This window comes from Manis pentadactyla, chromosome 14, assembly GCF_030020395.1.
Source record: "Manis pentadactyla isolate mManPen7 chromosome 14, mManPen7.hap1, whole genome shotgun sequence".
NCBI lineage: Eukaryota > Metazoa > Chordata > Mammalia > Pholidota > Manidae > Manis > Manis pentadactyla.
The window spans coordinates 21007103-21026581 of NC_080032.1; the positions used below are offsets into that span (position 1 = coordinate 21007103).

General features: G+C 42.3%; 1 protein-coding gene across 1 annotated transcript in view; it reads right to left on the reverse strand.

Annotated features, from left to right (window-relative positions):
- Nucleotides 1-19479, reverse strand: part of PTPN11 (protein tyrosine phosphatase non-receptor type 11) — a 75614-nt gene that overhangs the window by 16712 nt on the left and 39423 nt on the right. Inside the window, exons 7-13 of the mRNA XM_036929227.2 lie at nt 13902-13998; nt 11514-11593; nt 11231-11389; nt 4558-4689; nt 2922-3076; nt 1934-2001; nt 1269-1420 (exon numbers count right to left, since the gene is read on the reverse strand). Coding sequence (XP_036785122.1) covers nt 1269-1420; nt 1934-2001; nt 2922-3076; nt 4558-4689; nt 11231-11389; nt 11514-11593; nt 13902-13998 — 843 coding nt within the window. The remainder of the gene's footprint in view (nt 1-1268; nt 1421-1933; nt 2002-2921; nt 3077-4557; nt 4690-11230; nt 11390-11513; nt 11594-13901; nt 13999-19479) is intronic.

Consider the following 19479-nt stretch of genomic DNA (forward strand, 5'->3'; position numbering starts at 1 on the left):
AGACTGAATGTGGTAATAAGATCTGAAGTGCAATAAAAGCAGAAGTCCCTAAATTCTTCAAAACAAGGATAAAAACCAAAGCTTCTGAATGAAATAGAGAGAGCTTTTCCCCCAGCTTTCCCAAGCACGACTACATCATGTGCTTCAAGATATTCTTGACGCTTTTCCAATTTGTACCAAGTGTGCTGCATTTTCTTTGTATTTTTTAGGAGTCCTTCTCTTTGGACAACTTTATACTTTGACTATTCCTGACTCAAGCTAAACAAATATAAAATAGCCTGCAGTAGCCATCTAAGCATTTCACAGCACTTACAATAACACAAAGTCAGACTGAAAGCACTAAAAGTTCAAAACCAGTAACTTCTGGATTATTTGACCTTCCGTTTCTACATATACACTATTTCTGAAGATGTTTTGTATAGTGAAATAATGCAGTGAGTATTTTTGTTTGGACTGGGAACCTACTGAACTAATTAACTTTGGCTAACAAGGTTTGATAATTAGCTGCTCTTCTACGAGGCTAGAATCTTTCAATTGGGTGGCAGGTCCCACTTTGAGAAGCTGAGTCCTCTGGAAGGCAATAAACAGGGTAAAGCAGGCAAATATCATTGATGTTCAGAAACTACCCCCTCTGCAGCACAGCAATGGAGTGGGAGGCAGAAATGGGAATGCAGATAAGCACAGCTCCCCAAAAGAGCAGTTGCCTCATTTCCCTCGTCTCAGCATCTTCCTAATGAACTCAGCTTTGTGTCTGTTATGAATAGTTTGAAATGGAAAGGCTCCAGTTCCACAGCCTTCTTCATTATGCATGGCTTATTAAAATTGAAATTTCACTGTTTCCAACTCGACCGAATTGGTTGTTCAAACTGCTGTGTGCTATTGAGAGTGAAGGATTTATTTAAGAGATGGAATCAGGATAAATATGGCCTGGATCAAAACCAGAACAGGCTGGAAACTTTGAGGCTTTGAGATCTAAGTTTGCCATGTGAACCTGGGAGAACCACAACCTTTCTCAGTGGCAGCTCCCCAACCTGTCGGGCCGGGACAGTGGCATGATACCCCTGACCCCCTAAACCCCTCCACACTGAAAAACCAGAATTGTGAAGTAGGGAATCATTTCCAGAGAGGCCCTTCCTCGTTAGGTACTTGTTTCCCATTCCCAAGTAGACAGTCATCTACCAGAGCCTATCCTGCTCAAAAGGAAAGCATTTCCAAGCTGCCCAGAAAAGAAAATGAAAATCCATATGCAGCCTGTCCAGTTTCAGTACCTGCTCTTCTTCAATCCTGCGCTGTAGTGTTTCAATATAATGCTGAACAGCCATGTAGATGAACCGATACTGTGCTTCTGTCTGCACCATCCCTGACCTCTGAGACCGCACCATCTGAATGGTTTTGGGAACGTCAATGTCACAGTCAACACCTACAAGGCAAGCACCACGAAGCATTAGGAGAAACTGCACGGCCAGGATGAAGTGGTTTACTGCACAACTTTTAGCAGACTCAGAAAACTAAATGGTAAAGCACATTTAGTTTTTAATGCTCTGACCAAACATGTTTTGAGGGCTACAGCACCAATACCAATGACCCAGAAGATTACATGGAAAAGTGCTGGAGGTTAGAGGTCCCTCATTTTCCGGGAGCACCACCCCGTACTAGCAGCAAGGATCAGTAGGTGGCTGGGTAGAGACCACCATTGCATATTCAACCAAGGACCACAGCTGTGGAATCCAGAGCTCCTAGGCTTCATTTTACTCCAAAGACTCAAAGAGCAGTACTCCAGTTCTCTGGCAAATATTGAAAGTTGAAGTCTTCAGCCCAAATTTTTGTGAAAAATTTTTAATATACAAATTCTCTTCCCCAAGCTATTTTCACTGGTGCTTTGCTTCCATAAACTAAAAACAGGAGCTGTAGCTTCTTGCCCCAGATGACCTACCTTTCTCTCTGATGATGTCAATCAGAATGTCAATCACAATGAATGTCCCTGTCCGGCCAATTCCAGCACTGTGGGCAGAAGGACAAAGAGTATGACAATGGAGTTGTTCCTGGGGTGCTAGACCCAAAACCAAGCCATTAATACATTAACAGAAACAATGTCTGCTCTTGGGAGTATTTGTAAGATTGTCCCTTTATATTTGAAAATATATTAGCTAAGAGCACAGGAGTCAGTCCAACCTGCACATAGAGCCCAACTTCTCCAGTTCAACATTCCTGAGGCAAGTCCCTTAACCTCGCTGACCTTCAGTTTCCTCATCTGTGAAATGGGGTTTACAGTACACACCTTACGGGGTTGTTGTGAGGATCAAATGTGAGTACTGTATGAAAACACGGAGCTCAGAGGCTGCGACAGAGCAACTGCTCAACAAATGGTAGCTTTTAAAAAGTTGAACAAATGAAGTTTCACACACATCTGCTTGCCCAACAAATGAGATTTAGGAAACTAAAGTTGACCAAGTACAATCGTGAAGCCCAGACTTGGGCACCAGCAGCCTGCAAACTCTGAAGTAGGCCACAGGCATGGCGTCCAGAGGCTGGGCCAAACCTTTTTAGGCAAGCAAAGGTATAATTAGGGGGAAAAATGTACCTTAAGTCCGTGGCAGAAGAGAATAAAATCACAAAGAGATGATTCCTAAATTACTGTATTAAAAAAGAAAACCAAGCATTACTAGACCAAGGGCTCCTGGAGAATAAGGACTATGATCACCCCCGCAACCCCTCCACCTGCAGGACCTGGCAGTCCTGTAGGATCTATGAGAACTATACTTTGGGGTCAAAGTGTCCCTTAGTGCAGTTTATCCATGCCTCAAATACAGATTAAATTTTCCCCACTGTTAAAGAGCAGGGGTGGGTCGGTAAAAACAAGCCCTAGGCCTTAGATGGATGGGCTTTGGCCTTGAGATGCAGGTGTTGGGGAGACTGGTCACCTGCAGTGAACCACCACAGGCCCTGCGTCCATGATGCTCTCTTGCTTATGGTGGACTTCCTCCAGGAAGTCCAGCACTCCCCCAGGGTCGCTGGGCACCCCATGGTCCGGCCAGGTCCGAAAGTGGTATTGCCAGACGGTTCTCTCTGTATTCCCCTGGAGTAGAGCCAAGAAAAACCAGAAAAGAATTAAATAAATCAATGGGTTGAGGAATCCCCTGGTTCCTACATGAGCCAGAGGAACAGACACAGAATCTCCTTACACTCCATTTAAGGGACCCCTTTACAATTTCCCAGACCTCTTCTCCTTCCAGATCTGGCTGTGCAGTCTGGAGGCAATGCTCTGCCTCCATCACGATACCAAGTGTCCAGTGCAGTGATTTGTTCTTAGGAAACTACAACCGGAACCACATCTCTGAGTCTGTAGCAGCAGGCAATGTCCCCATTCCTCCTCGCCCGTGTGTGGCTCAACTCAAAGGTAACTGAGGCCTCCGGTAACCAGGTTCTTCCTACCAGATGAGAAAATGGCTCTTCCCGCCAGATACTTGTTCCTCTTTGTATTTTTATACCCAGCCTTCCTCCTCCCCTCCCCTCCATACACACTTTTATTATAATACTGAGATATTTTAAACTTCTACTCAGTGCAAAGTAGGTAAGAAGACAGGCTTTGCAATCAGATGCTGGATTTAGGCCCAAATTCCAGCTTCTACACTCACTGTGGCTCCCTGACTTCTCTAAGCCTCAATTTCTTCATTTGCAAATGGGGATGAAAATATCTCCCTGAGTAACACCATTGTTAGGACTGAACAAGGCCAACTGAACCTACAGCCACTGCTCAGCAGACAGGCAAGGACTCAGCACGCTGGCCCTGTTCTGGGGAGAGTGGTCATTAGCAAAGGTCAACAGTGGTACTAAGTCTATGGAAGACCAAAGAGCATCTCGTTCTGGGTCTGCATCACTGGAGCAGCACTCTTCATCGCTCATGTGCTTCCTATATACCTGCAGTCCATCCAAGCTGTTGACATTTCTAAGCGGATTTTAAAGACAGAGATGGGTGGGGAGAGATACTAGACCAGTGTCCACCTCCAGTGACCTTCAGGACAGCCAAGGAACCTGAACCACAATTAGGATCTTTTCTTAAATTATGTGCATTAAATTTGCTATTATCATGAAAAAAGTATTTCTTGATGTTATTGGTAAGCTAAAAATCCAGGAGATGTCCAGGTCGCAGTAAGGAGAGTCATGGAATCAGAGACCTAGTGGCCCCCCAACATCCATGTGCCTACTCCTTGGTAAATGGGCACTGGGGTCTCTGTCCCAAATCCTCCTCCTTTCCAGGCAGTTCAGAGGCTTAAATGAGATCATGTGACAGCAATTTAGGGGGAAAAAATGTAAGATGTTATACAAAAAGCAGATATTATGTGACTGTGACCAGGAATTCTGGAGAAATTATCATTCCCATGTCAACACCTTCAGCCACGGATGCAAACAGATCCAAATGCCCACCTTCCTGTGCCTGGTCTTCAAACATTCCCAATAACAAGATGGATGGTTTACCACTAAAGCTAAGGAAAAATCCACCTGTTACTCAAGATGGGAACAGTTACCAAAGCTTCTAAAATACGACAATATACTTACTTGTCCAACCTTAGAAAGCTTAAGTTCTCTTAATGTGTAGTCATGGGCGGCACTTTCTTTGACGTTCCTAACACGCATGACCCCATATTCTTTTAGAGCATACTCGTCAGGCCAGTATTTGACACATTTACTCTGGAAGGGATCAGAGAAAAGATAGTTAACCTCTGTGAACTCTGAATCAGAAGCCTAAGCCAGCAGAAAATAAATGTTTAAGTCTTGCTTAAAATGGAAAATGGCCTGCCTAGCATCTAACTGATTTTCAAAGAAAAGGAACAGAGTTCAAGTAAGAGCAGGTGCTTGCAGAGCCAGCAGAAGGGGCAAGAGAAAGCAGCCCTTGCAGAGCTGTCCCATCTAAGCCACATGGCAAAGGAGCGTCTGTCCCTGTTTTCTCTCTCTCTCAAGAATCAGAGATGCAGAGAGTGGGACTAACTGGTTTGAGGGTGCTATCTGGCAACCACTGAATTTTGAACTCCAGAGATCTGCCAATCACTGTGCAGGGAAGGCAAGCAAGCACTCCAGAGGTGGGTGGGCTGCCCAGCAAGCCAGACTGTCTGGTTCATTTCCGCGCCAGCGTAGGAGGGCTCCGTGCCTTATCTAACCCAACTGTGAATGACTCCGGCACAGAAAGGCAGCCCATGGGGTTCTGAACCAGCTGCTTTCCTATATCCAGATCCATTTGATACCGACTACACTCGTCACCTTTGCATAACTGGATGTCTGGGAACGCCAAGCCTGCAACAGCTGCCTGACTTCAGAGCAGGCGGGTTGAAAACTATGGCACCAAGAAAATCCTTCTTGCTGCCAAAGAGGAAGATATTTCACTCAATGAAAGATGAGTCTGTATAAGATTCTTGGGAATATACAAGTATATATATTCTCTGAGCAGAGAATGCTTTTGTGTTTTGTTTTTTTCTTGGAGCAGTCGCCCACACAACTTATTTCCTGTAACCACCAAGACACAAATACCAGCAAGAGATATTTACCCTACATTATGAAGACAGAGAAATTCAGTTATAAAACTAGAAACAAGAGAGCAGCTGCTGACAACCCCATAGTCAATGATTACGTGAATGGGGAAAAAAAAACATGATAAGAAGAAAGTTCAACAGAAGGATTAATAGACATGTAACATTTTTTGCTTGGAATGGTTTATGTGGTCTTTTAGTTATTATTATCGTGCATTCAGCTTTCCCTCCAGGATTTTGTAGATCCAAATACCTCTTTGCCAGATTGGATACAATTTGTATTATCCCCAGATAAACACTTTTCATATTAATTGTACTCAGTGCTGCTACCGGCCAGTCACCTCTGAGATCTGCTGGTCACTCAAAAGAAATCAACAGAGAACAAGAAATTAAATCATGACTGAAAACATTTCAGCTGAGTTTGAATGTCTGAAAACTACTGTGGCCCTCCTCCCAGTTTTCTAAACTCTGACATAAACCTTGGCAAATAAATTTTAAAATGTGACAGCTAATATTTTAGCTTAAATAGTAAACTGAAGGAGTCAAGAGGAACCCAGAGGCTGGTTTCTCTTCTGTGCATGGGATGAGGAGATGTACCAAGAAAGGAGGTTATCTGGAAGGCCTGTGGAGAGCAGAAAAGCCTGCCATGTCATCCACTCTACCTGTGGGAGGAGAAGTAAGGCACAGCGCTCTGGTCCAAGGTCTGTCTGTCTAGGAGCTTCTACAGCTCTTCTGAAAGGGACCAAACCTGGCTCCTCTGATGTGACAGGAGAACCCTCTGTCTACCGCCCCCAGGTCGGCAGGACAGGTGGCCCCTGACAACCACAGCCAGACAACAGGCAGGACAGAGGACTCAGCTCTCCCTTCCATCCTCAGGGCAGGTGGCACTCCCCTGAAGCAGAATCTAGGGAGACATTTTAACCCGTCCATTAATTCAAGAACATCTAATGTTACTGCCATTGCTAGGGAAGACTTCGTTTCACGGTGACCAGATCTGGCCTCAAAGGCATTCAGAAGTGGAACTAACAGGACAATGACCAAAACTGTATTTAAAAAATCACACTGCCCTTCACAACTGATGTGAAAATTACATTAGGAAGGCTAAAATCCCCAATCAATAATCTGTCTTAGGTGTGACTTTCAGGTATGACTGCTACCTTCCAAGCACATTTTACAAAAGCCAAATAACGTTTATCTAAAAAAGAACTCTGATGAGAACACAAACAGAACACAGAGCTTTCCCACATTAAAAATCCACATGGTTGAGCTCACTGTGGGAAAACACACAGAGCTATCACTCGGTGAAATCTGTCTGCTTCTCTGGAGGTGTGGGATGTTGCAATTTTTAAAAACCTGAAGTGTCAGGAAGAGTGGGGGGAGGTGGGTATGGGGCACAGGCTGCTGGGGGAGTGTACACCCGGACAACCACTTGGGAGGGTGGCCTGGCAGAATATATTCAGATCTACAACATGCACACATGTACTCCATGACTTAGCAATTCTCCTTGACATCTAACCTAGAGAAACTCTTGCCATATATATAAGAGCAAGAACAAGTTTGATCACTTCAGTCCTGTTGGTCAGAGCAAAAACAAAGATTTTAGTGCTCAACACATGATGGTTAAATAAATTATGGTACATCCATACCATGGAATACCATGCCATGATATAAACAAAAAGAATAAAAAGAATGAGCTAGGTTAATATGCACTAACAGAAGTTAGAACATGTATTTAATGGGAGGGAACCCCAAGATGCATAAAAAGGTTATGTATGAAGGACTGACTAAGGAAGAAACAGAAAATCTAAACAGACCAATTACCAGCAATGAAATTGAAGCGGTACTCAAAAAACTACCCAAGAACAAAATCCCCGGGAGAGATGGATTCACCACTGAATTTTATCAGACATATAGAGAAGACATAATACCCATTCTCCTTAGAGTTTTCCAAAAAACAGAACAGGAGGGGATACTTCCAAACTCATTCTATGAAGCCAGCATCACTCTAATACCAAAACCAGGCAAAGACCCCACCAAAAAAGAAAATTACAAACCAATATCCCAGATGAACACAGATGCAGGAGTACTCAACAAAATATTAGCAAACCGAATTCAAAAATACATCAAAAGGATCATACACCATGACCAAGTGGGATTCATCCCAGGGATGCAAGGATGGTACAACATTCGAAAATCCATCAACATCATCCACCACATCAACAAAAAGGACAAAAGCACATGATCATCTCCATAGACGCTGAAAAAGCATTCAACAAAATTCAACATCCATTCATGATAAAAACTCTCGACAAAATGGGTATAGAGGGCAAGTACCTCAACATAATAAAGGCCATATACGACAAACCCACAGCCAACATCATACTGAACAGTGAGAAGCTGAAAGCTTTTCCTCAAAGATCAAGAACAAGACAGGGATGCCCACTCTCCCCACTGTTATTCAACATAGTACTGGAGGTCCTAGCCACGGCAATCAGACAAAACAAAGAAATACAAAGAATCCAGATTGGTAAAGAAGAAGTCAAACTGTCACTATTTGCAGATGACATGATATTGTACATAAAAAACCCTAAAGACTCCACTCCAAAACTACTAGAACTAATATCTGAATTCAGCAAAGTTGCAGGATACAAAATCAATACACAGAAATCTGTTGCTTTCCTACACACTAACAATGAATTAACAGAAAGAGAAATCAGGAAAACAATTCCATTCACAACTGCATCAAAAAGAATAAAACACCTAGGAATAAACCTAACCAAGGAAGTGAAAGACCTATACCCTGAAAACTACAAGACACTCTTAAGAGAAGTTAAAGAGGACACTAACAAATGGAAACTCATCCCATGCTCTTGGCTAGGAAGAATTAATATTGTCAAAATGGCCATCCTGACTAAAGCAATCTACAGATTCAATGCAATCCCTATCAAAATGCCTAAAGCATTCTTCAATGAACTAGAGCAAATAGTTCTAAAATTCATATGGAACCACAAAAGACCCCGAATAGCCAAAGCAATCCTGAGAAGGAAGAATAAAGCGGGGGGGATCTTGCTTCCCAACTTCAAACTCTACTACAAAGCCACAGTAATCAAGACAATTTGGAACTGGCACAAGAACAGACCCACAGACCAGTGGAACAGAATAGAGACTCCAGATATTAACCCAAATGTATACAGTCAATTAATATATGATAAAGGAGCCATGGACATACAATGGGGAAATGATAGCCTCTTCAACAGCTGGTGTTGGCAAAACTGGACAGCTACATGTAAGAGAATGAAACAGGATCATTGTCTAACCCCATACACAAAAGTAAATTCGAAATGGATCAAAGACCTGAATGTAAGTCATGAAACCATAAAACTCTTAGAAAACATGAGCAACTTCTTCATGAACACATCTCCCCAGGCAAGGGAAACAAAAGCAAAAATGAACAAGTGGGAGTATATCAAGCTGAAAAGCTTCTGTACAGCAAAGGACATCACCAATAGAACAAAAAAGCATCCTACAGCATGGGAGAATATATTCATAAATGACAGATCCGATAAAGGCTTGACATCCAAAATATATAAAGAGTTCACGCACCTCAACAAACAAAAAGCAAATAATCCAATTAAAAAATGGGCACAGGATCTGAACAGATGCTTCTCTCAAAGAAGAAATTCAGATGGCCAACAGACACATGAAAAGATGCCCCACATCGCTAATCATCAGAGAAATGCAAATTAAAACCACAATGAGGTATCATCTCACACCAGTAAGGATCACCACCATCCAAAAAACAAACAACAACAAATGTTGGCGAGAATGTGGAGAAAGGGGAACCCTCCTACACTGCTGGTGGGAATGTAAATTAGTTCAACCATTGTGGAAAGCAGTATGGAGGTTCCTCAAAATGCTCAAAATAGAAATACCATCTGACCAAGGAATTCCACTCCTAGGAATTTACCCTAAGAATTCAGGAGCCCTGTTTGAAAAAGACAGATGCACCCCTATGTTTATCGCAGCACTATTTACAATAGCCAAGAAATGGAAGCAACCTAAGTGTCTATCAGTAGATGAATGGATATAGAAGATGTGGTAAATATACACAATGGAATATTATTCAGCCATAAGAAGAAAACAAATCCTACCATTTGCAACAACATGGATGGAGCTAGAGGGTATTATGCTCAGTGAAATAAGCCAGGTGGAGAAAGACAAGTACCAAATGATTTCACTCATCTGTGGAGTATAAGAACAAAGAAAAAAACTGAAGGAACAAAATGGCAGCAGAGTCATAGGACCCAAGAATGGACTAACAGTTACTAAAGGGAAAGGGACTGGGGAGGGTGGGTGGGAAGAGAGAGATAAGGGGAAAAAAGGGGGGGCATTACTATTAGCAGACATAATGTAGGCAGGGGGAGCACAGGGAGGGCTGTACAACACAGAGAAGACAAGTAGTGATTCTATAGCATCTTACTACACCGATGGGCAGTGACTATAATGGGGTATGTACGGGGGACTTGGTGATGGGGGGAGTCTAGTAAACATAATTTCCCTCATGTAATTATAGATTAATGATACCAAAAAAAAAGGTTATGTATGAAAATGTTTTCATACAATATTTTTCAGAGAATAGTACTATATACTTATACAGGACATATATGTAAGTAAACACTTGTATCTACATACATGTAGGTATGTGTGCCTAGAGTAATACCCATAATACATGTATAGTTCAAAGTGCCAAGAAGACAGTATTGATGCTGCACATCAAACTGGTAACAGGTTATACACTGGAGGAGGGGACTCAAATGAGTGGACAGGGGGCTGGTGACAAAGGTAACTTTAACTATAACCATAATGTTTGGGTATTTATATGAATACATTGTTTTGATAATTCAAATTATTTTTTGAGTCTTTAAAAGTCATGATAAATATAGTTTATATGACCAGTGTCACTACTGTTTATCAGTACTTGAATTCCCTAAAGGTACCAGACAAGCCTTCTTACACTCCCTTTGGAACCTCTACTTCTGGATGCAATAGAGTAACATTACTTCACCCTAAGCTAAATGTTGAAAAAACTGGAAAAATGAAAACACATGCATAACAGAATCCATAACAAGGACATTAAAGAGTTAATACAAATATACTCCGTATGTTCAAAAGGTATAGGAAATCATGCACATGTTAAAAAGAGAGACACAGAAAATATCATGAAGATCCAAATAAAACTTTTAGAGATGAGTAAGACAATGTCTGCTATGAAAAATGTACTGGATAGTTCTAACAGCAGATTACACGCTGCGGAAGAAAGGATGAACTTAAGACATACAGCAAAAAAGAAGCTATCCAAAATGAAACATGGAGGGAAAAAGAAGAACTGAGAAAAATGATCAAAGCCTCCATAAGCTGTAGGACAACTTCAAGCAGCCTAATATACATGTAACTGGTGTTCCAGGACAAGGTGGGGAGGGGGCACATATTTGTCCAAATTTGAGGACAAGTAGTAATCTACAGATCCAAGCACAATGAACCCCAAGCCTAAGAAACTACACCAAGGACCATCATAATCAAATTTCTTCAACTTCCTTTCCAGGAGTGGGTTAGTAAGAATAAGCTTCATTTGTTTATTCATTTTCGTCGTGGTCATCCAACTTGTTGGATACTTTGAAAATATTTAATCAGAAGGGTCTGAAGTATACCTTTCCTCTCTCCACTTCTTTCGTTGTCATGACGATCACTCGGGAGTTCTCTTGAAACACCATCCTCCAGAAGTCATTCACGGTGTTTTGCAGGCAGCCTTGCGTGGCAATATAACTCTTTTTGGGCTTTGAATTGTTGCACTTGGTTTCAAATTCAGGCTAGAAATTTAGGAAGAAAAGCCTTCAAACATTTGAAAGTTGCTTTCGGGACACAAAAAAGAACTGAAAGTGTAAAAATTGGCTCACAATGTATGGTCAGAAAACACTGGAAAGCAAAGTTTACCATGATAATATTTGCGTTGATGTAATCTGAAACAGGCTCATTGGGATCACCATCGTGGAGGACAACTCGGGTATGATCAACTGGAAGAAAAAGAGACCATAGTCACAGAAGTACTCATACCTCTTTAGGACAAATCACTTGAAATCAGTTCATTCTCAACTCAGTCTAAGTTTTATTAATTTAATGATAAGCTCACACAAAAAATTAAATCTTAAATGAGCACATAAAAAATTAAATCTTAAATAAGCTCACATAAAAAAATTAAATCTTAAATAATCTTAATGAGCACAATAACCTGAACACCAAAGATGGCTCATAATGTTTTCTTTAAGAAGAATAGAGGAGCAATGTGCATTTCCTGGGTTTGCTGACATGCTATGAGATATGGGTATTACAGGGTATAGGTACAAGGTACAGGGGAATCCTCTATATATTTATAATTACTTTTGAGTCTAAATTACTTCAAAACAAAAATTTTTAAAAAAAGGAAGATTACAGCACAGATAAATGACATGATGTCTGAGATTTGTTTCAAAAATATTTTGCGGAAAGAAGTGGATCAGAGTACAGATGAGAAGTATGACTGACAGTTGTTGATAGTTTAGCAATGGGTACATGTGGGTTCTTTATACTACTCTCTATTTTTGAATATATTTGAAACTTTTCATAATGAAAAGGGCTTTTTAGTGAAATGGAATGGAATATAATATCCAGAAGATAAAATTCTGATAGTATGACCAGAATATGTACAGAAAGCATGACCAGATCAGTTGGCCAGATTCTGTGCAAAGAACATTATACGATGCTATAAAAATATGAGTGCTTTACCTAAGCAACATGCTTTATAATGGGAATTAGTAATAGAGGTCTGCGTCTTAACAGAATAGTTCTTTTGCCCTGGACTCTCCATCTTTGCATAAGATGTTAATCAGAGGAAACATCTAATTGGGATTTTTAAGGAAGGAAAGGCAATAATATTCTATTTAGATATTGCATCCTATTGTGCTCTTCATCTTTTCCTACATCCTTACATCTCACTAATGGTACACCACCAGACTTCCTGAGCAGAAACAAAAATCAGAATCCGAATGAAGCTTCTGTAAGGTCATTAGGACCATGTTGTGGCTCAAACTGATTCTCTACAAATTCCGCATTGCCATTGCTCAGTATTATAAATGCTTCCACTTTCTCCCATCCTTCTTCCCTATACACATTACAAATAACCACATGGGTATGATATACATGCACACCAGGTGTATAAGTACACAGAAAGACAATGAAACACACACACACACACACACGGGACGGGCTTATATCTGATAAAATGGCTCTGACCTGATGAGACATTAGCGCAATGCTCTCTAAATCTGATCATGCACCCCAATCAACCTAAATAATAGAGTTTTTTGAACTCTGAAATATATACACATATAAATACAAACAAGCCTTACTTTAAGTTGGTTAAATAAAAGAGAAGTCCTAAAAATTCCTTCCCTGCCCCCCAGTGAATTACCTTGCACAGCCCTCTGGGGACCCCAGCAGTAAGAATAGTGATGGGGGGAGAGGGGAAGCAGGGGGTGGGTGGATCTAGGACCAGTTCTCCCACTTACTCCCACTTGCAACCTTGCTACAATGCTCTGTAACATAGGGATAAAAAGGGCACCTGCTTTGTGCCCATGCAATATAGATTAAGCAAGATAGATGCAAAGTAGCAGAGTCAGCCCTCAGGAGGGGTGAGCTACAACAACTGTTCAGTGCCACCTCTGGGGTCCTCACCTAAGGCCTACACCTGCCGGGCCTCTCTTTCCCTACAGTTCAACTTGGGCTCTACCTGGCAACATTTGTTTGTTAAATGCTTTATGAACATCACTAAGACCTCTTCTGAACAAAGTGTAGGTATGTGCCCACATCTCCAGTGGGTTGAACTTAGGGGATCCAGGTGCAGAATGGTTGGAAGGGACCTCAGGAGGAGCCTATCTGTTCCCCCCATGAGGAATGGAGTCCCAGAAAGGAGGCCTGCCTTGCCCAAGACCCACGGGCCATGTACTGCAGGGCAAGGTCACAAGCCTGGGACCTCCTGAGGCTCATGATGTGGCCTGACCTTGGGAGATGGCAACCCTTGAGATAACTCTCAGGCAAACAAAATTAATTTACAGGAGGAAACAACCACTCTCAAAACCTCCTAGTGGCAGTTTCACTCAGTGATCAGCATCAAGGGAACTTGGTGATTGAGGCCATCCATCCCTGCCACAGCTATCATTTTCAAACCTGCTCACAGGTGAAAACACATAATAAGGCCGAGACAGCACACAGCCCCCAGGAAGTGACAGGGACCCTGAGGAATCAAAATCTCCCAGACTGACTGTTAGCTAGAATATTGATACTTACAGGGCAGGATGTTTTTATATCTATTTTTGTTTTTATTTTCTTGCCTCTGACCCTCTTTTCGGCTGTAGAGAAGTTTGCACTCCTGTTGTTGTAGTGTCTAGAGAGGAAAAAAAGTAAATATGATCACGCGTGAAAACATCAGCAGCACAAAGCCTGGCTCAGGTTTTCAGCTTTAAGGAATTTATCCAAGGAAATGTTCAGAGTTGTGTGCAGTAGCTACAAGAACATTCCTCTTAACATTGTATCAACTGTGACAGAAACATTGGAAACAACATAAATTTCCAAACAGGAAAGGGCTGCTTAAGTAACACTATCCTTCATTCATACAAAAGAATGTTCTGCAGCCATTTAAAAAGATGTTCTAGGAGAATACTTAAGGCCTTGGAAAGATGATCAACATGTTAAGAGCAAAGCGCAAAGTCCAAAAAAATGTAATACATAAGCCATATGTTTACATTCACCTACGTATTTTAAGAAATGGCACAAATACATATACCAAAAAAATGGGGATTTTTTTTTTAAGGTAGTGGGGTTGTGAAGACCTTTTCTTCTTCTTTTTTTAAACCATTTTTTTGCCTAAATTTTCTATGATAAATAAATATTTATTACAAGAGAAACCCTTCAAAAATAACAATTATTGGGAGTGAAAGCCAATGAACACTGGTGTAGGATATACAAATAAGAGATAGGATCCACATTGCAGGGAGTTTATGATCTGTTTATTTTTTTTTGAGAGTGCATCTCTCATATCTATTGATTAAATGGTTGTTAACAACAATAAAATTCTGTATAGGGGACTCAATGCACAATCATTAATCAACCCCAAGCCTAATTCTCAACAGTCCCCAATCTTCTGAAGCATAACGAACAAGTTCTTACATGGTGAACAAGTTCTTACATAGTGAATAAGTTCTTACATGGTGAACAGTGCAAGGGCAGTCATATCACAGAAACTTTCGGTTTTGATCACGCATCATGAACTATAAACAACCAAGTCAGATATGATTATTCATTTGACTTTTATACTTGATTTATATGTGAATCCCACATTTCTTCCTTATTTTTTTTTTAAATAAAATGCTGAAGTGGTAGGTAGATGCAAGATAAACATAATTTAGTGCTGTAAGAGGGCAAATGTAGATGATCAGGTCTGTGCCTATAGACTAAGTATTAATCCAAGCTAGACAAGGGCAACAAAACATCCACAGATGCAGAAGATTTCTCTCAAAGCAGGGGGGGTGAGGTTCTAAGCCTCACCTCTGTTTTTGATCTGTTTATTTTTATCATTGATTAATTCAAAGCAAATCGTATGACAGTTCTCAGATACTGGAGGATAGTACAAGTGGTTCTGGTACCACTGGATCATGGGCATGGAAGCTTTGCGAGCAGAGCCTCAGAGTCCGCCTATGCCAGAAACCCACATTAGTGCCCTAGGCCACCAGCCTGCACCGGGACACCTACTCCCCTATGCTCTCCCCAGCCAGAGTGAGGAAGGGAACACTCAGGCCCTGAGGCAAGTGGTCAGGAAGGACCACTGCAGGGAAAGGAGGTGGAGAACGCCAAGAAGGAAAGAAGAGACCACAGGCAGCCACGGTGGGGGCTGGCGACAACGGAAGAGGGGACAAAAGGAAGTAAAGGACCAGCTGCAGACACAGACAGGAAGGTGGACAAGCCAGGCTGAAGCATTTTCAAGGTTTCATTTTCAAAATCACAAAAAGTGCCTCTTCAAGGGGCCATTAGTTTCAAAAAAAGTCTAATTTGCGATGGTAAATCACAAATGGGCAAATCAAGACAGTGAAAGGTCAACTAAAAAGAAAAAAGAATGTGTTATATACATACAAATGCCAAAATGGCTACCTCTTAAAGATTTCTACAAGGAGTGACAGAGTCAGTACTAACAGCAGCCCTGTTATAGTTTCATTTATTTCATTTACCTGAATTTCACAGACAGGTATGAAAGTCAGGATTTGAGATTGGCTATTTGACTCTCGGTTTCAAATGCAATATTCAGCCTTGACACACAGCTCATAACAAAAGTGTTTAGCTAGCCGAAACCTGGCAAAAATAAACTATAATGTACATAGAACCCTGATAATGAAACGGCCATTCAAAATTTTTAAATGAGCTCAGATTAAGTAATTAAAGCCATTTGCCTTCTCTGACCTGGCATTTCCTTTGAACTGTGAGCTAGTGTCACCAAGCAAAATATTGCTGTTGGGAAGAAGGTTCAATCTTGATTTTTAGACATTTAGATAAGGGTCAAAAAGAAGTTCAAACACTATGAACTGATTCAATCACTTAGAAATCAAGCAAGTGAAGAGGAGCATTATCAACAAAGGCTACAATGGTGCAAGTGTGGGGATGGGGCACTAGAATCAGCTGCTTGGTTCAAAACTAACTTGACAGTAAAGTATTGAAGAGTTCACTTAGGACGCAAACTTCATGTGACACTTCCCTTGTGGAGGGCCCAGGGCCAGAACAATCTCTATAAAAGGTTAACTTCATCCTTTCCTTCCCTGTTTAATCACCTTCAGTGTCTCCCTCTGCCTAAGGTGAAGTTCAAGCTGTTCAGAACAACTCATGAGGTCTTCTCTTCTTTGAGCTGATAGAGGCCTGCCTCAGCTTCTGCTTTGCCAAGTCACGAGCCTGTCTGTGCCTCGGTTTCCTCAAGTGTCAAGTGGGGGTTACCCAAGCCATAGGGCTGTATGAAGAGTAACATGAGATTTCTACCTAAAGTGCAAAAATGTGTCTGGAATACAAGGAAGCATGGGAGCAGATGCTGGCTCTCGCTATTAAATCACTGTTACGTGCGTCCTACCCCAGCTGCTATGTGTGGCCTGTGCGCCAGCAGCAGGAGAGTCCCTGGAAAGCTAGTTAGAAACGCTAAGAGTCAGGACTGCCCTAGGTCTACTCAGTCAAAACCCACACTTCAGCAAGGTTTTCAGGTAAGTCAAACGCACACGAAAGTTGGAGACATATTGTCTATACTCCAGCCACACCAAAATGTACATAAGGGTCTTGAACTCGCCATATTTCATGCTCTCATACATGCTATCCCTCGGCCTAGAACTCCTTTTCTCTGCCTTGAATACCCAGTTACTTTTTATTCTTTAAGACCCATCTCAAATACGTTCTCCTCTGGGAAGCTTTCCTGACCCACTCTGCAGGTGGGGCATGACCTCCTTACACCAACCAATACCTAGTGCACTGTCTGCAGCACCTCCCCCATAAGTGCACTTGTCACACTGACCCCAAGCTACGTCTTAACAATCTACCTCCTCTACTAGAGAAAATGCACCACCCTTTCTATGCCCGCAAACAGTAGAGCATCGCCATAGGGCTCTTTTTAACCCTTAGCCAGCCCTTTGGAGGAACTTAGGAGGTCTCAGTGTAGTACCGATATGTCTTTCATGTCTACCTCTAACACCTGCCAGTGTCCCTGCAACCAGCAGAACATCGGGCACACAGCAGGCACTCAAGATGTATTTGCTGAATGAACAAATAAAGGAAGGGGGGAGAGAGGGGGAGACAGACAAACCAGAGCTTGTCACTGCCCCTGGTGATGGCATCTGCTCTCCAGGCCCCACACTGCTCTCAGAGTCCCATTCTGACACTGCTGACCTGGCCTTCAATGTAAAGGAAAAACATCATAGGCAAAGTATGGGAAACAGAATCTCCCAGTCTTTAGTCATTTGAAAATCATCTTCAAGATCCTTTGCTATTGCAGCACATTACCTGCTGTATCAGTTATTTTCTTTGATTAAACTCCTCTTTTTCCCTTTCATAAAATGTATTTCGAAAGGAAACTTCGTATTATTAGCACACGTGAAAACCTGTATCACTTGCCATATATATAGAAGGTAACCAGAAAAAAAAGAATAAAAATGAAATATTACCAAATTCTACCTAGGTACTACAGCATGCCGCAGCTTCGTAAAAAAGGGACACTGGCAGGTGTCAGAGGTAGACATGAAAGACATATCGGTACTACACTGAGACCTCCTAAGCTCCTCCAAAGGGCTAAGGGTTAAAAAGAGAAAACCTTTCTCATTTGTTAATTCAGTCTTACTTACTGTAATGGGGTACCACCAAAAACCACATCACACAGGAAGACACTCTTAGCCAGACTAAATTCAGAGTTCCAGGCCAGGGAAATCCTCATCAGTACCCATGGTGTGTTGGCTGGACCATCTACTCAGGTCAGCCAGAGGCTTCCCTTATCCTGCATTAAGTTTCCAATCGTCTCTTCCATGCGGATCTGGGGTTTGAACAACATACACGTGGAGACAGGCCTTTCGGGCCCCAGAGTCTTCTAGAAAGGCAAGGCTCGGAGCCCCTGTGTTCCAGGCACAGTCGGGCTCTAACTGGCAGCGGCTGGCAGCTGTCACAGATTAATAATGACTAACAGTGTCTCTTCCCCCAGCTCCTTCCTCAGTGCCCATGAGCCCTTTCTCATCTGTGCCTGGGGCCTGAGCTGCCTGAACACATCTCATTTCCCAGAGTGGAAGGCTGCCATCCATCTAGAGTGAGACTGAAAATAAAAAAGAACTTGTAAGTTGTTACTCTCCATGCCCTGCCCACAGAGGCTCCCCAAGTGCACCCCAGATAATCAGCTGTCACCAGCTAAGGGGCACTTCCTCACCAGCACCAGCCTGATGGCTGGAAGAGGCAGGAGAATATCCAACAGCCCTTTCACGGTTTACCTTCCACAGTCTCCCCCACCGCAGCAGCCCCTGGAGCACAGAGCTATGAATGACCTGTCAAACTGAACGTCACTGTGTCTCCATCCCCATTCTCCACGGGCCATGGCAGAGATGCTAATGATAAGGCTCGTGACAGGCAGCAAAAGGGACAATGTAAAGCTGGGGCACCAGCTACAAGACACCCCATTTTCCCAAGTAATACAACCAAAGGGTTTGCACCAAATGATGAGCCCTCAAAAAGGGCCAAAGGCTAGTCACAGTCACCTGATAGAATGAGACAAATCAGATCTAGAGCCAAAAAGCATCAAGACCAAGTCAATCCTGATACACGTTGTACATTTAGCAGTGCCCAGCAGCACAACCAAGTGTGTGGATGGGACAAGTGTTCACTGTGCAGAACCACTCCTTACATTTATGGCCAGTGAACACCCCCGCTCCACACTCCAAGACCCCAGGCAGAAATGCCTGCAGTGGCCTCTCCAGTCACTGTGATGACCAAAGGGACCTCCACAGGCTTCTGAAGCCCTGACTGAAAACAAGACCTGGCTCTTGACAAGAATGTTATGAACAATTGGAGGAACAGGATCAAGGAGAGAAGGACAGACAGTTAAGTGGCTGAGCCTGGCAGCCCCAAGTACCATGGCAATGGCCCAAGGACAGTTCTGCCCACACTACCCTGAGCAAATCACTAAGGGGAAAATAACACCACTAACCATTAAGGCCAGGCCAAGCCATACAGTTACTTTACCTTTAAAAGTGTAGCTACACCACATAAAAGACAAGTAGTGACTCTGTGGCATCTTACTATGCTGATGGACAGTGACTGCAATGGGGTATGGGGGGGACTTGATAATATGGGTAAATGTAGTAACTAC